The sequence below is a fragment of the Dromiciops gliroides genome, chromosome 1, assembly GCF_019393635.1.
Source record: "Dromiciops gliroides isolate mDroGli1 chromosome 1, mDroGli1.pri, whole genome shotgun sequence".
Lineage (NCBI taxonomy): Eukaryota > Metazoa > Chordata > Mammalia > Microbiotheria > Microbiotheriidae > Dromiciops > Dromiciops gliroides.
Window position 1 is genome coordinate 434,220,982 of NC_057861.1, and position 23,870 is coordinate 434,244,851.

The 23,870-nt window shown below is 40.1% G+C and overlaps 1 protein-coding gene across 2 annotated transcripts in view; it reads left to right on the forward strand.

The window, feature by feature from the left end:
• Positions 1-23,870, forward strand: part of FAM169A (family with sequence similarity 169 member A) — a 70,053-nt gene that overhangs the window by 17,218 nt on the left and 28,965 nt on the right. For both annotated transcript variants that reach the window (XM_043977828.1, XM_043977829.1), the window contains exon 2: positions 21,998-22,132. In XM_043977828.1, the coding sequence (XP_043833763.1) occupies positions 22,001-22,132 (132 nt within the window). In that variant the 5' untranslated portion in view covers positions 21,998-22,000. The remainder of the gene's footprint in view (positions 1-21,997; positions 22,133-23,870) is intronic.

Genomic DNA, 23,870 nt, shown 5'->3' on the forward strand with positions numbered 1-23,870 from the left:
ATGAATAGTCCAGCAATTCCCACATTGCCCTTGCCTGAAAATAATGTCTCCATTTTAAGTCTGTCTGCCCCTCTGATGGGAGGTGAGCAGCATGTGTTTGATTTTCAATTCTCTAGACTCCTTGATTTGTCATTGTATTGATGAGAATTCTAGAGTCTTTAAAAGTTATTTTTCTCTGCAATGTTGTCATTATGGAAATTATTTTCCTAGTTCTGATCACTTTGCATGAGTTCATTTTACCCTATACATTTAAAAAAATTTATTAAGTATTTACATTCATTAAAATTTTGAGTTCCAAATTTTCTCCCTCCCCTATCCAGTAAGAAGGCAAATAATATCACTTATATACATGAAGTCGTGCAAAACATTTCCATATTAGCCACATTGCAAAAAACCCAAGACAAAACAAATGGAAAAAAGCAAAAAAAAAAATAAGTGGGGAAAAAAGTATGCTTCAGTCTACATTCAGTTCATTAGTTCTCTGTCTGGAGGTAGATAGTATTTTTTGGGTCCTTTGGAATCATCTTAGATCATTGTCTTGATCAGAGTAGCTAAGTCACAGTTGATCATTGTTTACAATGTTGCTGTTATGGTGTATTATGTTCTCCTGGTTCTGCTCATTTCACTTTGCATCAGTTCATACATATTTTCCCAGGCTTTATTTATTTATTTTTAGTGAGGCATTGGGGGTTAAGAGACTTGCCCAAGGTCACACACAGCTAGTAAGTGTTAAGTGTCTGAGGCCCTGGATTCAGGAGGACCTGAGTTCAAATGCGGCCTCAGGCACTTAACACTTACTAGCTGTGTGTGTCCTTGGGCAAGTCACTTAACCCTCAGTGCCCCACCAAAAAAAAAATTAAATTATGTATTTTTAAAAATTACTAAAACTCCCCCAGAAGTATTCTTCTTCTTCCTCCTCCCAGAGAGCCATACCATATAACATTTTTTAAAATAAAAAAAGGAAAAGAAGAGGAAAAGAAACTGGACAAAACTGGCTTAGTACATCAAAAAAAGTCTGAAAATATGTGCAATACATCACCCACAGACCTCTTACCTCTTAAAGGGGTGGGTACAGGATGTCTTCTGTTTCTTCTTTGGAGATATATGTGTTCTTTGAAATTTTGCAACATTTGCTTTTGATTTTTTTGGTAGTGCTTCCATATACATTGTTTTATTTGTGTATATTGTTTCTTGTTTCAATTCACTCTCCACTGGTTCTTATAGATCTGTCCATGCTTCTCTTGTTTCTTTGTTGTTCAGTAGTATCTGATTGTGACCTCATTTGGGATTTTCTTCACAAAGATACTTGAATGGTTTGCCATTCCTTCTCTCACTCATTTTACAAATGAGGAAACTGAAGCAAATAGGGTTAAGTGACTTGTCTAGGGTCACACAGCTAGGAAGTATCTGAGGCCAGATTTGACCTTAGGGAGATTGGTCTTCCTTACTCCAGTCCTGACACTATCCACTGCTCCATATGCTTCTCTGTATTGTAATTATCCTGTTTTATGACACATTAATATATACAATTACATTCATACATCATAATTTATTTGGCTAGTCCCCAATTGATGGATATCTACTTTGTTTTCAGTTCTTTGCTATTATAAAAAATGCTGTAATAAATATTTTGGTGTTTATGGTGGATATATTTATTTTTATCAGTGGTCTCCTAGGCGTATAAGACATTACAGAAAAACAACCCTAACCATGTCTACTTCTGGCAATGTATGTCCTTTGTACTTTTCCCCCCATAGTAATAATATTTTTTTCAACTATATATAAATATAGTTTTCAACATTTTGTGTTGCTTTGCCATGCCCCCATAGTCTGCTGCTGCTTTGATGAGAAAAGGGGCTGTTTTATTATTGCATTTATTTTACACCAGTTTACAACAATTCTTGTTCTTCAGACCCATTATAGGTTTTTCAGTTCTTTGGAATTTAGCTTCCTTTTGTTTTGGGGGGGGTTGTCTTTTTTTTCTTTTTCTTTTTTTCTTTCAGGGCAATGAGGGTTAAGTGACTTGCCCAGTGTCACACAGCTAGTTAGTATCAAGTGTCTGAGGCCAGATTTGAACTCAGGTCCTCCTGACTCCAGGGCTGGTGCTTTATCCACTACACCACCTAGCTACTCCTGAATTTGGCTTCCTTTTACTCACTGATCTTTTCATTTTCATAGTTGGGAATCATACTGGATATTATTGTTTCTGGTTCTGCTTATTTTACTCTACATCATTCATGTTTCTCTGAATTCATTTGTCATTCCTGCATATATCTCATTGCATATATATACTATGTCATATTCAACCATTCTCTAATTGATGGGTACTTTGTTTCCAGAGTTGCTACCACTCAAAAAAAAGTGCTGCTATGAATGTTTTGGTATATATTGGAACATTCTGTCTTTTACCTCCTATGGCTATATACCCATTAGTGAAATCATTGGGTCAAAGGTTATACTTTGCCCTTTTTGAGAGCTGTTGGTTCAAAACCTTTGACCATCTGTTGTGGATTGGCTATTATTAGACATATTTATTAAATGTTTATATATCTCCTATATCAAATCCTTATCAGAAAAATTTAATGCAAAGATTTTTTTCCTATTTGACCTCTTTGTTTCTTCCTTGAAGCATTAATGTTGTCTGTGTAGAAACTTTTCAGTTTTAGGTTCAGTATTATATTCTTTTAGTCACTTTATTAAGTAAATTAGTGGATGGCAGCCAGGTGGGGCAGTGGCTAGAGCCTTGGATCTGGAGTAAGGAAGACTTGTCTTTGTGAATTCAAATCCAGCCGCAGACACTCACTACTAGCTGTGTGACCCTGGGCAAGTCACTTCAGCCTGTTGCTTCAGTTTCCTCATTTGATAAAATGGAGAAAGAAATGACAAACCACTCCACTGTCTTTGCCAAAAAAAAAAAACCACCAAACCCAGATGGGGTCACAGTGAGTCAGACCCTGAGAAACAGTTGAATAACAAAAGTTACTTTAATCTTTTTTTTCTTTTTCTTTTCTTTTTTTAAGGTTTTTTTTTTTTTTTTTAGTGAGGCAATTGGGGTTAAGTGACTTGCCCAGGGTCACACAGCTAGTAAGTGTTAAGTGTCTGAGGCTGAATTTGAACTCAGGTCCTCCTGACTCCAGGGCCGGTGCTCTATCCACTGCGCCACCTAGCTGCCCTTTTTTTTTTCTTTTTAAAGGTGGTGCTCTCTTCCCCTCACCCCATCCCCTCTTCTCATTTGATATTTCCCCTTTCTTTTTTTTAAATTGAGGCAATTGGGGTTAAATGACTTGCCCAGGGTCACACAGCTAGTAAGTATTAAGTGTCTGAGGCCGGATTTGACCTCAGGTCCTCCTGAATCCAGGGCCGGTGCTCTATCCGCTGCACTACCTAGCTGCCCCTAAAGCGAAGGTTATTTCTTTTCTTTCTTCTTTCTTTTTTGTGGGCGATGAGGATTAAGTGACTTACCCAGGGTCACACAGTTAATAAGTGTCAAGTTTCTGAGGCCAGATTTGAACTCAGGTCCTCCTGAATCCAGGGCCAGTGCTTTATCCACTGTGCCACCTAGCTGCCCCTCCCCTTTCTTTTAGCCAATCTGGTTCCTTAGTTTTACAATTTCATTTCTTTGTGCCTCTTGTCAAAAAGGATTTCTTTTCCTCTTAATTATCTACCTCCTTATTATTCATTCTCTGATCTGTCACCCCTAAAATGATCTCTGTATTCTTCATGCAATCAGAGTTTCCAAGGTATTCATTATAGAATTTCCCCTCTTTCTGCCACTGTCCAGTGGGGTTTACTCCAAGTATTCCCCTTTTCCATTGGGCCCCACTCATAGAATAATGCACATTGTAAATGTCATAGAAGACCCTGTTCCTGATAGGGCCCCTCCCCCACCACATCCCTTATTACTCAGTCCACCTGTGATCCATATCTGTTCTTGTTGACCTTTTTTTTCTACATTTGTCTGAAAATCTCCTGGTGTCTGTGTTCTCCCACTTCTCCAGCTGCTTGTGTTGCAAGGAGTTTCAACTTTCTATTCCCCCTCCACCCCTCCCCAGAACCAGTAGACTTTTCAAGCACCTCATCCCCCAGGCCTCATCAGGTGTAAGGGCCTCATCCCTCTTCACCTGTAGGACCATTCATCAATGGAATCACCTCTCACCTCCAAAGTAAGGCCTACTTCCTTTCCTCCCCTTTTCAACCCCCCCCCCCCATCTCTTAGACCACAGAGGTCACTTTCCCTTCATTTTAAGCCCTGATTTGACCCCCACAAATTACTCATCTTCCTGCTAACCCTACCTTCCTGTATATACCTTTCTCATGTTGTAATGTAGTCCCACAAAGGAAGCTTTCACTTCTAGACAAGATGTCTCTGTGTTCTGTCCATAATGCCCCCTCTCTGCCTCTTCACTGTCATCTCTACCAGATTTCCACTTTCACCCCTGTCTCATATAGAAACAGGTCTCTCACTGGTCTTTCTTTTCTCACTGTTGCTGTCATTGCCTGCTGAATTCATTATTCACTGCTGTTATTTCTGTTCTTTGGGGTGTTTGAAAGGTAAATCATCTCTTCAGTTCTGGTTTTCTTTCTAAAAAGGTTCCAGATTCTTCCTTATTATTTAACGTCCATCTTTTGTCCTGTGTGGTTAAGCCGAGATTTTCAGAATAGGTCACCCTGGGCTGTATCCTGAGTGAGCTCTGTTGCTTTTTGTAACACATTATTAAATTAACCTTCCTTTTTCTAGTGGGTACAGAATGGTTTTACATTATTTGAAGTACTATGTATTGTTGTTTTTTTAAGTGAGGCAATTGGGGTTAAGTGACTTGCCCAGGGTCACACAGCTAGTAAGTGTTAAGTGTCTGAGGCTGGATTTGAACTCAGGTCCTCCTGACTCCAGGGCCAGTGCTCTATCCACTGTGCCACCTAGCTTCCCCTATGTGTTTTTTAATTTGTAGTCTTGTTGTTGTTGTAGGTTTTCTGGAGATTTGTGAATTCTTTTAATTAGAATTTCACTTTATATGTTTAGAAGATCTAGGCAGTTCCTTTCTTTTACTTCCTTCATAATGGTGTTAAACTTTTTTGTCCTGTCCTTTTAGGAGATGTATAATCTTTAAGTCATCTCTGCACATCCTGTCTTTGAGTTTACTATGTTTTGCATAAATGAGCATATTATCTTTTAATGTTACTGTTTTTTGCTTCTCTTCTGGGTTGCCCATCACATCTGTGTTTGCCTTCTCACTCTATTATTCTCTCATTCATTTCTTTGCTGAAGCTTTTCATTGCAGATTCAAGTTTTTCTAGTTCATTATTTTTGCTGGGTAGGACATGAATTCCGCTCTCATAATTCTCATTTCTCTTTTAAACCATTCAGGAATAGCATGTTATGTTTCCCTGGTCTTCTCAAATTCCACAGTGTCCTGTTTCATGGAGTGTTGGATCATTTTCCTCTATTATGCATTATTTATTAATAGGTGCCTGAACTCATTTACTAGATCTGGAGGCCATATTTCCTTCTCTTGTTGCTGTTTTTCCCAATGATTTATCTGTTTATGTTCAAGGTCTTTGAATTTTCTTGACTTTTGAGTGGTCAGAACTGCCCCCATCTGGGTGCTGCATTCTTTCTCTTAGCCTTGATGGAGTGCTGCATAGTTCCCTAGATGCATGGCAATCTGTCATAGTGACCTATCCCATTCTTTCTGTTTCTCAGTTCTCTGGCTGATCAGAGTCTTACAGCACTGGTGCTTCTGGGTTGTGGCCCCAGGCAGGTGCTTGATCCTGAATGACTTTGGCCAAGCAGGCTTTTTAAGGCCAGAGCAAACTTCTGGGGCCTGAAGCCAGTGTCTCCATGGCATTGGAGACCAGGAAGGGGGACTGGGTTGAAGGGGTGGGTTTTGACCTAAGCCTGTGGCTTGTCTTTGGATATGCTACTGCAGTCTCACTAATGTGGGGGAGGGGTGCTGAGTGAGCTCAGGGTCAATGAACATCAGTTCCTGGATTTCGGGTTTGTTTTTTAACTCTTTTGGATTATGGGTGTTCTAGACCAGGGAGACACGACACCTGAAGTTAATTTAACTTTTCGGATATAATTTCAATTTTTGAGAGGTTGTAGCGATCTGGGGAAAATGTCTAGTCCTCTGTTTTGATGTTCATATGATCTGGTGGGTCAAAGGTCACAAATAGTTTAGTCACTTGTCTTGTACAACTGCAATTTTTTTTTAATGAGGCAATTGGGGGTTAAGTGACTTGCCCAGGGTCACACAGCTAGTAAATGTTAAGTGTCTAAGATCAGTTTTGAACTCAGGTCCTCCTGAATCCAGGGCTGGTGCTCTATCCACTGCGCCACCTAGCTGCCCACAACTGCAAATTTTTATCCAGAGTTGTTAGGCAAATTCATAGCCTTACCACCTGTATTAGTGTGCCTGCCTTACCATAATCCATCCACTGAGTGTTGTTCTCCCCACCCTTTTTTGTTTATCTTTGTTAATTTCTGTGATAGGAGGTGGTAGCTTTGCTACTTTGCACAATAGTGCAAATGTATGTCAAATACTGTTTTGCTTGACTTATTTGCTAACTTCTATTGCACTGTTTTTTTTGTTTTTTGTTTGTTTTTTGTTTTTGTTTTTTTAGTGAGGCAATTGGGGTTAAGCGACTTGCCCAGGGTCACACAGCTAGTAAGTGTTAAATGTCTGAGGCCAGATTTGAACTCAGGTCCTCCTGCCTCCAAGGCTGGTACTCTATCCACTGTGCCACCTAGCTGCCCCCCACTGTTTTTGATACATTAAAAAATTAGCCTTATTTTCCACTTTTAAAAAAGCATTTTAGGCTGAAGAAAAATATTTTTTGTGCTTTTCTAGCTAGGGTTATGTTTTGCAGTTAGGTGGTACAGTAGGTAGAACACTGGCCTTGAAGTTGGAAGGACCTGAGTTCAATTGTGACCTCAGATACTTTACTAGCTGTACCTGTGTGACCCTGGGCAAGTCACTTAACTGCAATTGCCTTAAACATCTGGGACCATCTCTAGTTGCCCTGATCTGTATATTGCCACTGGACTCAGATGGCTCTGGAGGAGAGAGTGAGGTTGGTGACCTTGCACAGCCCACCCTCACATCCAATTCAGTGCAAATCATAGCATCAGCTCTCGATATCATGGTCCTTTTTGAGAATGAAGGAAAAACAACAACAACAATGTTTTGTTCCTGCGTCTCTTTATCATTTGATGTCATAGGCACATGTCCAGGTTTTATCCTCCTATGAGGGACACTTGGTGTAATTTGGTATGCATAATTGGCTGGAGTTACAGGTGGGCAGGTCTCATTATATTCCTTATCATTTTTCTCCTGGTGTCCAGAAGAAGCCCCTCCTTAGTGAGAGAAGTTGGAAAGGAAGCTGGGATTAGCTGGGGAAGTACAGGCAAGTTCACATGATGGTGATGAGTGAGAATCACTATGAAAGCTGATGGGGGTGGTGGGGCTGGAAGGAGGAGGTAAGCACAGCTGAAGCAGGAGGAAGGAAAACTAGATGGCCTTACAAAAGGCAGCCTCAGACACTTCCTAACTGTGTGACCTTGGGCAAGTCACTTCACCCTGTTTTCCTCAGTTTCCTCATCTGTTAAATGAGCTGGAGAAGGAAATGGCAAACCACTCCAGTGTCTTGACCAAGAAAACCCCTAACAGGGTCATGAAGTGTGAGACACAACTGAAACTACTGATCATGGATGGGCCAAAAGATGGCAGTGGGTAGATAGACATCTGAATAATGACTTTAATCTTAGAGTACTTTGTGAAACCTGATGTAGGAGGTAAAAAAAAAAAGGGTTAACAGAAAAACCTAAGACCCAAGCTTTAACTCAGATATTAGCTCAAAAAGGGAGTCAGATCCCAGTTAATGGATAACTTATAAGTCAGGATGCTGGGTTCTCTTGCCCACATCAGTACCTATAACAGGAACAGAGGTACTTGGGCCAAGGAAACCCGAAGACTACAACAGTAAAGGAATTGACAGCCTATAGAAATTCAGACCAGAAATAAAAGAAAAATGATTATGTTTTGAAACTAGTCATGGGAACCAGAAAGAGACATGTGCAGAAAAGGCTAAATTTGTCCCCAGATTCACTTTATGACATATAAACCCCCAAAACACACCTCCACTGATAAAGGTACCCGCTTCGGGGGCTGGCTTAGGACCCCAGGAGCTCCAAATTAGGATAGGCCCTCCCCTGTAACACCCCAAGGTGGAGAATATTATAATGAGACTGATAATCAGTTTATCCATACTATAAATATAACTGTCTCTCCTTTTCCTTATTTGAAAGATACCTTTCCACTTTTCTGGTTCTCTCCCTGTGATTACTCACAGCATTGCAATAAAACTTGGTAAACTGAGTCACTGAGTCTTGTAATTCTTTCGGGATGACTCATGATCAATTTGACCCCAAATTTCTTGCCCACATCAAAACCCAGTACAGAATATTCAGGGGGTGAAATTCCTCTTTATCTTGGCTCGAGCTAGGCTTTCTGTTGTAAAATAGTTCAGCACTGATTTTCTTTGCATTTCAGTTAAGGATTTGATTTTCTTGAATCCCTGTGATCTTGTGTTGAAAATGTTTATAAACAATGCATTTACTGTTTAAACTCTTTAATTTTTAAAATGACCCTAAAATTATCCAAGGTTGCTAAACATGCACAACTCCTCCTTACTTTGAGAGAGAAAGCACTGTAGAATCAGAAACACTGTATATATCTTAAAAGTCTGGGTGTCCTTGGAACTAGGAGAAGGAGATAATTTTAGATTAATTATATAATGTTGAACAGCCCTGGGTAAAAGGGAAGGATGGGGTTGCAGGGGCTGTTGGGTTTAGTTGTTTTGATTTGGCTTTTCTGAGCTGTTGTAAGCTGCTTCCAAGTGATTACATAAATAATATGCAGCAATCTAGGTCATGCAGTAGTTGCTGACAATGAAGGGTGTTATTTTCATTTCCATAATATCACGCGTACAAGGGTATAAATGCATGGCTGTCCAGGTATAAAGTGAATTTCTCTTATTGTTATGCATATTATCTCATCAATATTATGCATATTCACCATATCTAATATCTACCGGTATTCATTGCTATAACCATGTTGGTTTGACTACAATAGTGTTGGTTTGATTCTGTATATCCTGCTAATTGTTTATATTCAGTAAGATAAGAATCTAGCCAGGCATCCATGCCTGAGTATGGCAGGCTGTGGAATTGTCATAGTTATGAAACTAATCAATCAGGGAATCATGTCTTGGAATGAAATCTTTAGATAATCCAAATCAGATTCTGTTAGTTTGTTCACCCCAGTAAAATAGAAGCTCCCTGTGGGCAGAACTTGGGCTTTATTTTGCCTTTTTGTATCCTCCGTGCCTTGTGCCCAGAAGCCACTTGTCTTCATAGTGTAGTCAACAGTGAAGAGTGCACAGAGCCCTCCCTTGGAGTCAGTCAGGAGAAATACAGGTTGGAATTCCACCTCTGAGAGTTACTAGTTGGGCCTCAGTTTTTTCATCTATGTATGGGGATAATATCTGTAATACTTAGGGTGGCTGTAAGGAACAAATGAGATCATATAGTTAAAAGGCTTTGTAAATCTTAAAAGGCACAATTCTATAAATCCCAGTTATCAAAGCAGCTAGGTAGTGGCGTGTGGATGCACCACTGGGCTTGGAGATACAAAGACATAAGTTCAAATGTGACCTCAGATACTTACTTACTAGCTGTATGATCCTGGTCAAGCCTCTCTGTCTGCTTCAGTTTTGTCATCTGTGAAATGGGGATAGTTAGAGCACCTACCTCTCATGGGTGTTGTGAGGATCAAATGAAATAATATTAATAAAGTGCTTGGCACAGTGCCAAGCACCATAATAGGTGCTTATTTAAAACTTATTCACTTCTCTTTATCTCCGCCCCCCCCCCCCCCATTACTTTTAAAATGATTTAATAGTCCTGTGATGGCCAAAATCTAACTTCTACTGACTTGTAAGAGAAGATAAACCTGGTGGGAAGGGGAGTAGTTTTTTGTTTGATTTGTGTTTGATTTTTTTGGGGGGGGGTGCCACTGTATCCTGTCTTAGCAGCGCTGACAGGATATGAACCCTGATCTCGGGGACAGCATATCTGATATTGGGGGCTGTGGAGCAAGGGTATCTTACAGACTTCATCTTCCCAGCCCTTCTCAAGAAGCCAACGGCATTCATTGGCCGATTCTCAAGTGGCTCAGAATGATATGACATCAGTACCGAGTTTCAATCCCAGGCACTGCTTTTTAGGAAAGACTGTCTATAGCTGTGTGACCCTGGGCAAGTCTCTTAACCCCAATTGCCTCACTTTAAAAAAAAAAAAAAGGAAAGACTGTCTAAAAGATAGGGATCGGAAGGATGAGAGGACTAGAGAATATTCTGACACAATTGGTTGAAAGAACTGGGGGAAAGGGGGTGGAGAAGCAGCTTCATGAGGTATTCAGCTAGGAGAAAAGATTTTGTGTACACAGGCACAACAACTGTCTTTTGAAGGTCTTATCTTTTCCTTAGGGGCCTAGGGTCTGATATCTATATTGGATCCTTTAAAACCTTGAAAGCTGGTTGTTAAATTTTCATTGTGAGTATTTACACCTTAAAAAAAATCTATATCAAGTGTTAAAAATCAGGGCTGGATTTATTGTTTTGCTGATTGTCTAGACTTAAACTGGTAGGAAAAAAAATGTTAATACTGCAGATTAAATTTAAAAGTGTGCCACAGGCATATTATTTCCCTCTGGAGAGCCAGTTGTTAAACATTTGCTAGCATACCCCTGCTTATGCTAATACTTTCCATGTTGTAAATGACATTTATTTGTAAAATGTCATTTGATGTACATTTTTTTTTGGCTAACTTTGATAGAATGTCATTTGTCTATGTCAATGACTTGAGTATCCTTAAGGTTTATGTTACATACCCTTTTTTTTTTTTTTTTTTTTTTTAGGCAATTGGGGTTAAGTGACTTACCCAGGGTCACACAGCTAGTAAGTAATCAGTGTCAGAGGCTGGATTTGAACTACATGCCTTCTTGATAAATGAGACTTTACTGTGCTAATAAGATATGTAGGATTAACAAAAAACAAACAACCCAACAAAACCTTATTGTCCAGTTGTAACCTGGTGGAATTGAGCACTAGACTTGGTGATAGAAGATCCTGCTTTAATGCCTGTCTCTCTAGTCCTTTTCAGTTGTGCAAGTGACTTAACCTTCCCCACTTTTTGCTCATCTTTAGAATAGTTATTATCCTCCCTCATAGGTCTCTTGCAAAGCAAGGTTCTATGATTATAAACTCTTATTATCTAAAGATTTTGGCATTCTTTGTTTTAGTCCACTTGTGTCATTTTGCATTCTCTCATACAAGAATTTAAAAGTTGGAAAGGACCTCAGAGGTGGTCCTCTGTTACGTTCCCCAGTTGTCTCCGCCTTGGTCTCCTGAAGCCCTCCAGAGATGGGGAACTCACTCCCTTCTCCCTTTTCTAGGTAGTCCCTTCTACTTTCAAACAGTTTCTATTTTGTAGGAATTTTTTCTTTATATTGTACCTAAATCTGCATCCCTGCACCAGTCACCTAGGATTCCTTTTTCTTTCTTTTCTTTTCTTTTTTCTTTTTTCTTTTTTTTTTTTGGTGGGGCAATGAGGGTTAAGTGACTTGCCTAGAGTCACACAGCTAGTAAGTGTCAAGTGTCTGAGGTTGGATTTGAACTCAGGTCCCCCTGAATCCAGGGCCAGTGCTTTATCCACTGTGCCTCCTAGCTGCCCCCTCACCTAGGATTCCTAGTTCTGCCTGTAAACCAAGCAGAACAAATCTTAGTCTCCCTGTACCAGGGCTCTTCAACTGCCTGAGAGCATCCATCATGCCCTTGTTAAAGTTTTCTCTTCTCCAGCTTGAACATTCCCAGCTCTTTCAACTAATCTTTCTTCATGTAGTGTTCTCTAGTCCTTCTGTCATTCTGATCATCGCCCTCTTTTTTTTTTTTTTTTGTGGGGCATTGAGGGTTGTGACTTGCCTAGGGGCACACAGCTAGTAAGTGTCAAATGTCTGAGGCCGAATTTGAACTCAGGTCCTCCTGAATCCAGGGCTGATACTTTATCCACTGCACCACCTAGATGCCCCTGATCATCCTTTTTTTTTTTTTTTTTGATCATTCTTTTTAAGAATGCATTTTAGCTTGTCTTTCCTAAAATTCGATGCACCCTACAGAATGTAGTGCTCTAGAAGTGATTAGGGCAGAATAGAGGGGGAATTTATGGTTATAATGCAGTCCAGCCCAAGCTTTTGTCTGTTCTGTCACTACCGACTCTTTGAGCTTGTAGTTCAATGAAACCCTGAGGCCTTTTTCATGGGAATTATCATCTTGTTGTTTGGTTGAGTCCCACTTTTGGTGACCCCATGGACCATAGCACTCTAGTACAATACATGGAATTTTCTTGATAAAGATACTACAGAGGCCTGCCATTTCTTTCTCCAGTAAGTGCCTGAAGGTGGATTTGAACTCGGGTCTTCCTGACTCGAGGTCCAGTGCTCTATCCACTGAGTCCTTCTAGCTCCCTTCATCAATATCATCAGGAAAAACATTTTATAAGGTTTTTTTTTATAATTATGAATATGCTAGCTGGATCCAAGATCAGGTTTTTAGTAACACCTAATTTTTGTAACAAAACTGTTTCATAATTATTGTTAAGCATCTACATCCAAACATTTTCCAGGTGAATATCATTATATAATACAGGGAGTCCCAAAAGTCTTAATGCAGTTTTAAGCTTATTAAGTTTAGGACTTTGGGGATACCCTCTGTATTTGACTTAACTAAACTTATAGTAGCACTTTCATAACTGTTAGCTCTCTATCAGGTCATATATACTGCTTTCTCTTCAGGCTTGCTTCAATCTGTTTCTTTTGGTTAAGGAATGAGAATTTACTTTTGGGGCCTGCTGAATAGAAAAAATGAAATGAATTTTTTTTTTTTTTAGTGAGGCAATTGGGGTTAAGTGACTTGCCCAGGGTCACACAGCTAGTTAAGTATTAAGTGTCTGAGGCCGGATTTGAACTCAGGTACTCCTGACTCCAGGGCCGGTGCTCTATCCACTGTGCCATCTAGCTGCCCCTAAATGAATTATTAAACAGGTGATGTCTATAAATTTCTAGATACTGCCTTTTTTTTTTTTTTTTTTAGGCACTTGTGGTCACAAGTAAGTGGCAAGTGTCTAAAGCCTCATTTGAACTCAGGTCCTCCTGACTCCAGTGCCAGTGCTCTAACCAGTACCAGCTAGCTTCCCCAATTTCCATATATTGCTAAAAAGCATTTCAGGATTTGGGAAAAGTAGAATGCCTGTAAAAATAATAAACCTTGCAACTTTTCAAATCACTCTAACATGGTACAGGACAGTTCAGTAGAGGATCTTACTTTACTGCTAAAATAGAGGCTACCTGTCCAGAGCAAGAGAGGCAGCTAGGTGGATAGAATGTAGGGCCTGGTGTCAGAAGGACCAATCTTCCTGAATTCAAATCTGGCCTCAAACACTTCCTAGCTTTGTGACCCTGGGCAAGTGACTTAACCCTGTTTGCCTCAATTTTCCTCATTTGTTAAATAAACTGGAGAAGGAAATGGCAAACCACTCCAGGATCTTTGCCAAGAAAACCCCAAATAGGGTTGCAAAGAGGTGGACAGAGTGAAATGACTGGGGGCAGGTGCTCTTGGAGCTTGCTTGACCATGAAATCACATGAACATGAGTTGTAGTCCAAGATAGGCTGGAAGAAAATAATATCTGGAAAGGAAAGGCCCACAGGACTTCCTCAAAGCTGGTCCTGTAACTTGTGTAACCTGCTAAGTTCACATATACTTACCCCACCCCCATGAGGGTTAAAAGTAACATTGTCCTTGCTGCCTTTTCAAGCTCTAGGACAATGTGATGAGTAATTTGGGGGCTATTCCTTTTTTTGTATTTATTTATTTTGTTTTCCATTTACATGTAAGGGTAGTTTTCAACACTCATTTTCATAAGATTTAGAGTTCCAAATTTTTCTCCCTCCCTCCCTCCCTCCCTCCTCCACAAGATCACAATCAGGTTATATATGTACAATCCACAAGTGTTCTTTTTATCAGTTCTTTCTATAGGGGTGCATAGTAAGCTTCCTCATTAGTTCCTTTGGATTGTCTTGGATCATTGCACTGCTGAGAGTAGTTAAGTCATTCACAATTGCTCCTTGAACAATACTGCTGTCACTACACACAGTGTCCTCTCAGCTCTGCTCACTTCACTATACATCAGTGTTCATTGGTCTTTCAAGGTTTTTCGGGAATCATCCTGTTTGTCATTTCCTGTAGCACAAGTCCATTCCACTACAATCATAACACAGCTTTTTCCATCATTCCTCAATTGATGGACATTCCTCCAATTCTCAATTCTTAGCTTCCACCAAGGGTTGCTATAAATATTTTTTTGTACATTTTCCCCCCTTTTCTCTTTTTCATGATTACTAATTAACTGTTTCCCTTCCATCCTATTCCCTTTCCCATCATATTTATTCTATTATCCATCTTCTTTCATCCTATCACTCTTCAAAAGGGATTTGTATTTGGGGGCTATTCCTGCCTTTTTTTTTTTTAAAGGGATTTGGTTTTAAATTGATAGGGTCCTACCCTGATAGCAACAGAAAACTACTCTCCAAATTCTGGTTCCTGGGTGGAGCTGAGGTGGGATGGCATTTTCCAGGGTATTAGATATGATGCCCCTCATCAGTGAGGTCAGTGGGGTGGCATTCAGTGGTTCCAGTATAAGGGGCCTCTTAGCATATCAGGTTTCCTGATTTCAGGTCAGTTATTAGTTCTATTATTTATTTATTTATTTTTTACTGAGGCAATTGGGGTTAAGTGACTTGCCCAGGGTCACACAGCTAGTAAGTGTTAAGTGTCTGAGGCCAGCTTTGAACTCAGGTCCTCCTGACTCCAGGGCCAGTGCTCTATCCACTGCGCCACCTAGCTGCCCCTAAATATAAGATAATTTTTTGTTTTGTTTTTTTGCAGGGCAATTGGGGTTAAGTGACTTTCCCAGGGTCACACAACTAAGTAAGTGTCAAATGTCTGAGGCTGGATTTGAACTGAGGTACTCCTGAATCCAGGGCCAGTGCTTTATCCACTGCGCCACCTAGCTGCCCCCAGTTATTAGTTCTAAATCCTGCTGCCTTTCTTGTTTCTCAATTTCATGACTGACCACTAAGTGTAAAGTTCAACAGAGAAACAGTAAAACTAAATGAAACTTGGGACAATTTTATAAAGTCGATGTGCAAAACAAGTCTCTTTCCTAATGTGTAATCCACTCCTGCCTTTTAATACAATTTAAATCTAAAAAATAAATATATTTAAAAACCCTTTCTATCTTTATTTCCAAATGTGTTCCCACTAGTCTTTACAGCAAAGAACAAAGAGGAGGGAAAAGCAGCCCTGCAAAACTAACTCATCCACAATTTTCTCCAACTGTTGTTTTGTTTTTTGGGTTTTTTTGTGAGGCAATGAGGGTTAAGTGATTTGCCCAGGGTCACATAGCTAGTAAGCGTCAAGTGTCTGAGGCCGTATTTCAGCTCAGGTCCTTCTGAATCCAGGGCTGGTGCTTTATCCACTGAGCCACCTAGCTGCCCTTGTATTCTTTCATGATAGCTTCAGACCATCTTGTTGTTTAGTCATTTTTAGTCATGTCCAACTTCTTCGTGGCCCCATTTGGGGTTTTCTTTGCAAAGACACTGGAGTAGTTTGCTGTTTCCTTCTCCAGCTCATTTTTGGCAGATGAGGAAACTGAGGCAAACAGGGTTAAGTGACATGTCCAGGGTCACACAGCCAGTGTCTGAGGTCAGATTGTCAGGGAGAAGAGACCTACTCTCATCCTTATCTGCCCCCACCCTTTGGCTCTACCCTTGGGATGTTGGACTTTGAAAGTATGTTTCTGCTTTATTTTGCTTGCAAACAGCTCTCCACACCACTTTCCTACCTATCCCTACACCAAGGCTTCTCCCCAACTCCCTTTTCTTAGCTGCTAAGTCTCTTGTCTCTGTCTTCCCCCATTAGAATGCAGTCTTCTTTAGGGCTAGGAGTGGTTTACTTGCTTTAAAGCAAATATATAATAAAGATTTTATTTGTCTATCTGGCTGGGCTTTCAAATTATCATTTAAGTTCTTTTCCTTTTTTTTTGTTCTTTCCATTTATATTGTTGTAGTTACTTTCATGTATTATGTTTTTTCCTGCATCTGCTTACTTCACCCTGCATTGATTAATGTTTTTACAGGCATTTCTGTGTTTTTATTCATTGTTTGCAGCAAATACTCTTACATTCATAACTCGCTAGTTGCTTAGCCTTTCCCCAATCAATGGAGCATCTACTTTGTTTCCTGTTTGCATTGCTAAAAATATTTGGGTGTATGTGGGACCTTTCTGTCTTTGACATCTCTGGGAGTTTTAATTTCCATCTCCCTGTGTACCTTCTGTGGTGCAAGTACCCAAGAAGGGAATTAATTTTTTTCTTACTGTGTTTTCTAGGGAAATGGATGAAAGGCAAAGGCTGATTTGTATGTATATACTAAAGCTAGTAAGCATCTTAATGCTCTTATGTAAGAGGTCTTGCATTGCATTTTTAGCAGATTCAGATTTGTTCTAATGAGTTTTCCACTTGCTTAAAAATTAATTTGGACATTCTTTTACACTTCACTGGTCATTCCATATAAATACTTTGGATGAGTTAATTTGCCTAAGGCTACAGTGAGCTTTTGTCATTCAATATGAATTTAGTTGGGTCAGTTGGTTTTATCTCTTGAACAGTACAAAAAAACAATACATGACAAGCATTTGACCTGACAGATTTGCAGTCATGCAACACAGAAGCTTAAATATATAAAAGAAAGCAGAATGAGCAGTGAGTTTTATTATGGTAACATATATTTGCTCTGCAGATCAACTCCCTTACCCTCTCCCCTATTTTCCCCCCTACTCCAAATGAGGTGTGAGGAGTGTGCCTGCTTTAGCCATCATCTTTAACCGATACCTCATTGCCTTATGGTATTGGGTGCATAATATTTCACACTTCTTCTCCCCCCACCCCAGTGTTTCTGCCTGAATTAGGGGCAGCTGTAGATCAAGGTGGCTGCTTTCGTTTGTTAACAAGGCCAGGTGATTTTCATTTGATCAGTACTTTAAAAGAGGATAACCATTTCACTGGTCCCTTATATCTTAGCTTAGAATGCAGACTCCAAGGTATGACCTGAGACCCGGGTATAGAGCTTCAATAAGTTCTTAATATAATTATAAAGTAATTAAAATACATGTGACTTAATGATCAGAGAGAGTACTTAGTACTTAAGGAAACTCAGATCTTTTGCCTAATTCTCACACCTTGAGCTCTGTCCCTTATCTTTTGGCTTTGGGGGAAAGGTGAGCAGGAGACTGCCCCCCCCCTTTCCATGATGATGATGATAAAGCCATAATAATAAACAACTAGCACTTATTTATCCATCTTGTCTATCTTGTTAGTAGTATTTAACACCTTAAGGTTTGCAACGTGCATATGCTATCTTATTTGTATTCTTTCTGCATGTTTTAGGGCTGGCAGGCCTTTGTGACTTCATATCAATAGTCTAGGTAGGCTTATTAAGTTAAGAGTAAATTTTATCTTATTTGTAGGAATGCTTACATATGTCCATCTTTAGGGTTGCTGTTAAGAATTCTATGCTTGATTTGTAGGGTGTCCCAATTTATGGACTGCACTAAGACTTTTGGGACACCCTGTAGAGAGTGTTTTTTTGCTTTTTTGGATGGATTCGCTTGTTTTTAGTGGACTAGAAGTTCCCTGAAAGTCCATCCTTTATTTTCCCCCCCTTTTTTGTGTGTTTTTGTTTTTTTGCGGGGCATGAGGGTTAAGTGACTTGCCCAGGGTCACACAGCTAGTACTTAAGTGTCAAGTGTCTGAGGTCGGATTTGAACTCAGGTCCTCCAGAATCCAGGGCCAGTGCTCTATCCACTGCGCCACCTAGCTGCCCAAAGTCCATCCTTTAAATATTTCTTTCCTTTACTTGAACCACATAGCCTGTTTTCTTCAGTGGTAATATATCTAGCCTAGATTTCTATTTTAGGATCCTAGAATTGAGCTCTTGAGGTTACAGAGACAAGAACAAAATGGCTCCGCCTTCAAAGAGCTTACTTTCTTTCTTTTTTTTTTTTTTTTTTATGGGGCAATGGGGGTTAAGTAACTTGCCCAGGGTCACACAGCTAGTAAGTGTCAAATGTCTGAGGCCAGATTTGAACTCAGGTACTCCTGAATCCAGGGTCAGTGCTTTATCCACTGCGCCACCTAGCTGCCCCCAGAGCTTACTTTCTAAAGTGATACAACCTTTACATAAGTCTAAGCCCAAATCACTTTGGCCTTCATTAAGGGGCCAAAAATAGACCACCCCCTTCCATCTCCCCCCCAAAAAAAACCCCCAACTTTCTGTGGCTTTGTTGACATCTTAGAATGAATATAAATTGAAATTGAGAATCTTCCTTTGATTCATGTTTTTGTGATGGTAAATGGCTTGTCTTCTCTCATTTCTCAGCTAGCCCTTAGTCATTGAATGGGGTTGTCTCCAACTGAGACCTGGGAAAGACCTTAATTTAGAAAGGCCAAGGTCACCCACTACCTCCGTGGCCATCTCCAGTGGTCTTGACTTTCCCTAGAGGGGAGAGATGATAAATCTCGAATTGGTCATGTTGAGTTTGAGGGTACCAGAAAATATCCAGTGAAGAGTTGGCAGTGTGGAATTGGCATTCAGGAGTTGGCTTTGGATCCAGGTTTATTATAGGTATAGAAATCCTGTGTTTTAAAAAATAACTATTGCTAAATCAGTCTTGGGTAAGCATATATTAATTTTATTAATATTATACCAGTAAAGGAATGATCACGTCTCCCTAACTTCTCATGGTCTCAGGCCTTGAGGCAAAGAAAGCAGGGAGAGAACTTCAGCATGGTTATTAGCCCAAGCAGGAGAAAAGCTCTCAAAGACCCTGAAGACCTAGAAGCCAGAGAGCTAAGAGAGTCTCTAAAACCCAAAGGGCTCTAAAGGCCTCTTTTGATAGAAGAGGGTCATTAACATTGATCAAAGCTAATTGGGTAGCATCATTCAAGCATTCATCATTGGATGACTTGATTTGAAGGTAGTCCACGTTAAAATGAACTCTACCTCCAGACATCTGGGGAAAATATGAAAAAGATGCTCACTGAAGTTGCTCAAGGCAAAGTCTGTTATGTATGGTTTGATCCCATTAGTCTTTCACTGAGCTAGACAAAAGTATGTCTCCATTTCTTTTGTTCCCTTGGGTTTGTCTCAGATGAGATCTGAACTTTCTTTCTCTCTCTCTCTTTTTTTTTAGTGAGGCAGTTGGGGTTGAGTGACTTGCCCAGGGTCACACAGCTAGTAAGTGTCAAGTGTCTGAGGCAGTATTTGAACTCAGGTCCTCCTGACTCCAGGGCCGGTGCTCTATCCATTGCGCCACCTAGCTGCCCCTGAGATCTGAGCTTTCTCAAGTGGTGGGAGAAAGGACTGAGAAACTGCTCTCTGGGTCCCCCCAAGAAATCCATTATTAATAATTATTTTCTCACACCTGGGAGATGGTTATCATCAAGGGAGAGAAGAGAGTGTAGAGGTTCAAGAACCCCATCCTAAGGGGACAGAAGAAGATGGATGATTCCAAGAAAAGATTACTGAGAGCCAAGAGAAAGTAGTGTCTTGGATGCCATGGGGAGAAATGGCATCTGAGAAGAACGGGATGGTTGGCAGCATCAAAAGCTACAGAGAATTTAAGGAAGATGAGGACTGTGATGGGATCATTGAATCTAGCAGTGAGATTGTTGATAATTTGGAAAAAGAGCTGTGGAATGCTGGGACTGGACTAGATTAGATTACCATGGGTAGGAGATGGGGGTGGGAGAAGAAATGGAAGCAGTGAATATAGGAGTGTCATAAAATGTGAAGAGAGGACAGGCTTCTAGCTTGAGCGGATGACTAGGTGATGTGAAGTCCTTCTTTAAAAGACATCAGGGAGGGAACCCACAAATAGGGAAAGGTTGAGGATGGAGAGAGGTGGGGAGGAAGAGGATGGAAATATTGGTCCAAAGTTCCCAGAGGAGATGAGAAGTGACAGAATTGAGGGGAAGATCAATTATAGCCTTCATAGTTCTGTCACCTTAGGCAAGGATTTTTGTTGAGTAGGGAAGAGAGTGACATTGGGGCACTGAAGAGGGCAGAAGTTTGGGGCAGAATAAAAACCACTGTGCAGCCTTGAGAACCCAGATAATGTGCATTTGTAGTGTATAGACAGCAGTATTGCATGACTTCAGCAGCAACACATGATGGGAGCAAAGAACACATGCATAAAGGTGATAGAGGAGTGAGAATTGACAGGCCAAGAGAGAAAAGGAAGCAGGGTAAGGAACAGTTCAGTTGAATGTTTTAGTGTCAAAACTGTAAAGGAGGAAAGTGAAGTCATAATAGGGATAATGAAAGAAGGAATGAAGATACTGGAGGTCACTGTGAGGCCTAAGGGATGGAAAGCAAAGGAGATTATGATTAGAGGAAGGAATATGAAAGTCATTGTTTCTGGAAATACAGAACCATAAGTCTCTACCCATAAAAAATTTACCTTCTATGGAAGAAAATAACATGCACAGATAAATCAGTAGAAAATATATGCAAATGAATACTATCGATCCTTTTGAAATATTATTGATCATAATAACTTGCAGGTGGCACAGTGGATAAAGCACTGGCCCTGAATTCAGGAGGACCTGAGTTCAAATGTGACCTCAGACACTTGACACTTTATTAGCTGCGTGACCCTGGCCAAGTCACTTAACCCTCATTGCCCCACCTAAAATAATAATAATAATAACTTGCATTTACATATCACCTTAAGGTTTGCAAAACACAAACATAATATATTTTTCTTCACAACAGTTTACAACAATTACATTTTAGAGATGAGGATACTGAGGCTGAGGGGTTTAGTGACTTGCCCCAGGTTTACATAACCAGTCAACACCTGGTTCAGCTCTAATCCGTTGATCCACCTTGAGGGAAGCTAGGGATTTTAAAATGTTGAAGTTGAGAGGGCATTCCAAACTGAGGGGGACATAGCATGGGCAACAAATAAAAGAGGAGATGGAATGTCATGCGGGGAACAATAGCCTGTAGATCAGTTTGGTTAGAATGTGGAAAGCCTGCCTGAGGGGAAAGCATTGTGAAATTATTCTGGAAAAATTGGTTTCCAAAGGTTGTAAAGGATCGGAAATGCTGATTTCAAGAGGAATTTATAATCTAGCCTAGAGGAAATCAGGAGGCACTGAAGCGCCTTCTTTATTCTTCCAGAGGCATGAAGGCACAGGTGTATCCTCTTTATTTCTTTGGAGGGTCCAGCTCCATCTTGTAAGAGCAGAGCCTCACCTTAGTTACCTAGCTCCATTGGTTCATTGCTTCTAGTCTGCCCAGGCTTCTCTGTGTCATTAGCTATAGTATAAATTAAATTTACAAAAATTAGTTCCCAAGTAGCTCTCCTAGATCTTAGCACCACGGCTGGCAACAGAGTAAGCACTTAATACAGGTTTATTGATTGATTAAACTGCATGACTTACTTTAAAGAGGTCCTCTGACTCGGTAGCCCAAGTTTTCAGCATAGATCTTCTCGTTTGTCATTGATTTTGTCTATTTTTAGAATTGGATCTTATTTTTATTTATACCGTCTGTTTTTCTGTCACATTTGTCTTGAGTAGATCATCCCCCACTTCCCTAACCAGTGAACCATCTTTTGCTATAAACTCCTTATTGATTTTAAAAAAATTAGAGCAAAAATGTGCTAACTCCTTTTCTTCCTACTTTTTAAGGACACCCCACAATTTATAATTAAGTTTGGTGCTTTTATAAATTTTAATCTGTTATTTTTCTTTTTAAGGGGATGGCATTTCCTGTGGACATGCTGAATAACTGTAGTCATGAAGAATTAGAAAGTTCTGCTGAAGATTACTTGTTAGATCTCAGGTGTGGGGACCCAGAGAACCCAGAACATTTTCCTTTTCTCAATAATCTGGTATGGTGTTCTAGTCATAATTTTTATTTAATAATGAATGATTTTAGAAGTGAAACCCTGTTTTCAATAAGTGTCCCCTAGGAGGTGTTGGATTGGTTAGTTTACTGTTTTAAAATGCTGATTGTAAAGTCTTTGATACTTTAACCAGAAGTTTAATTCTTTTTATTTATTTAATTCCTTAGATATTTGTGAGTTCTGAGGTTGATGGGGGTTTTTTTTGGGGGGGGGGAGGCGGAATGAGGGTTAAATGACTTGCCCAGGCTCACATAGCTAGTAAGTATCAAGTGTCTGAGGCTGTATTTGAACTCAGGTCCTCCTGAATCCAAGACTGGTGCTTTATCCACTTCACCACCTAGCTGCCCCTGAGGTTGATGGTTTTTAAAAGAAAACAAACTCAGCTTTTGAATTTTGGGTGTTTAATAAAATACACATGTTCATAATTTTTTTTTTTTGGTGAGGCAATTGGGGTTAAGTGACTTGCCCAGGGTCACACAGCTAGTAAGTGTTAAGTGTCTGAAGCCAGATTTGAACTCAGGTCCTCCTGAATCCAGGGCTGCTACCTAGCTGCCCCTCGATGTTTATAATTTTTACAAAGTGTTTACCTCATTAGAGAAACAAAGCAAAGAAGTAATTAGCACATGGCTGTGTGTTATAAAAGCTGCTAGGTGGCACAGTGGATAGAGTGCTGGGTCTGGAGTTAGACTCATCTTCCTGAATTCAAATCTGACATCAGACACTCACTAGCTGTGTAACCCTGCACAAGTCCCTTAACCCTGCTTACCTCAGTTTCCTCACCTGTTAAATGAGCTGGAGAATGAAATGGCAAACCACTCTATAGTATCTTTGCCAAGAAAACCCCAAATGGGGTCATGGAGAGTGAGACACGACTGAAAAAAATGACTGAACTAAATGTACCAGGCACAACAACAATGTGACGAAGTAGAAAAAGACAACAAAACAAAGCACTAAAAATTGGTACAGCAGGAATGGTGGCTAGGGGAGCTAAAATTTATTTAGTATCATGTAGTGGAGATGGTTATAACTAATGATTTTCTATTTTCAAGACCCTAGACTCTGAAGGTTGAGTTAACCTTCTCTATCTGACCTGCCCCAGCCTGATAAGGAATCTGGAGTCTAAGGTGAATTCCATTTAATAGAACTTGGTGGAGATGGACACTTTACATACTTTAGATCATTTGATCTATAAGGTTCTTCCAAGTAGGCAAGACAAGTATTTTGAAATAGTTTCAGACAAGTTAAGTAAGTGACTTGGTCTGGGTCACACTGGATGTGGCAAAGCTGGGACTTGCTCAGGCTTAACATCTAGCCATGTGCTTTTTCCATAAACTAAAAGTAGATTCAGGGGCAGCTAGGTGGCGCAGTAGATAGAGCACTGGCCTTGGATTTAGGAGGACCTGAGTTCAAATGCAGCCTCACTTAACCCCAACTGTCTCACCAAAAAAAAGAGTAGATTTAGTGGGGACATCAATCAAATTGATCAACTTTTATTAAGCACCTACTGTGTGTCAAGCAGTGTACAAAGAGAATGGGAATACAAAAGGAAGCTGAAAAGGATTGGAGGAGGGAGGGAAGGAGAGAGAGAGAGAGAGAGTGTGTGTGTGTGTGTGTGTGTGTGTGTGTGTGTTTTGGGGGGAAGAGATGTTCTTGGAGAGTTCCAGTGAAGTCCAAAAGTATTCCAGTGGGAAATGAATAGAAAAACTATGTTGAGCCCTTCTTT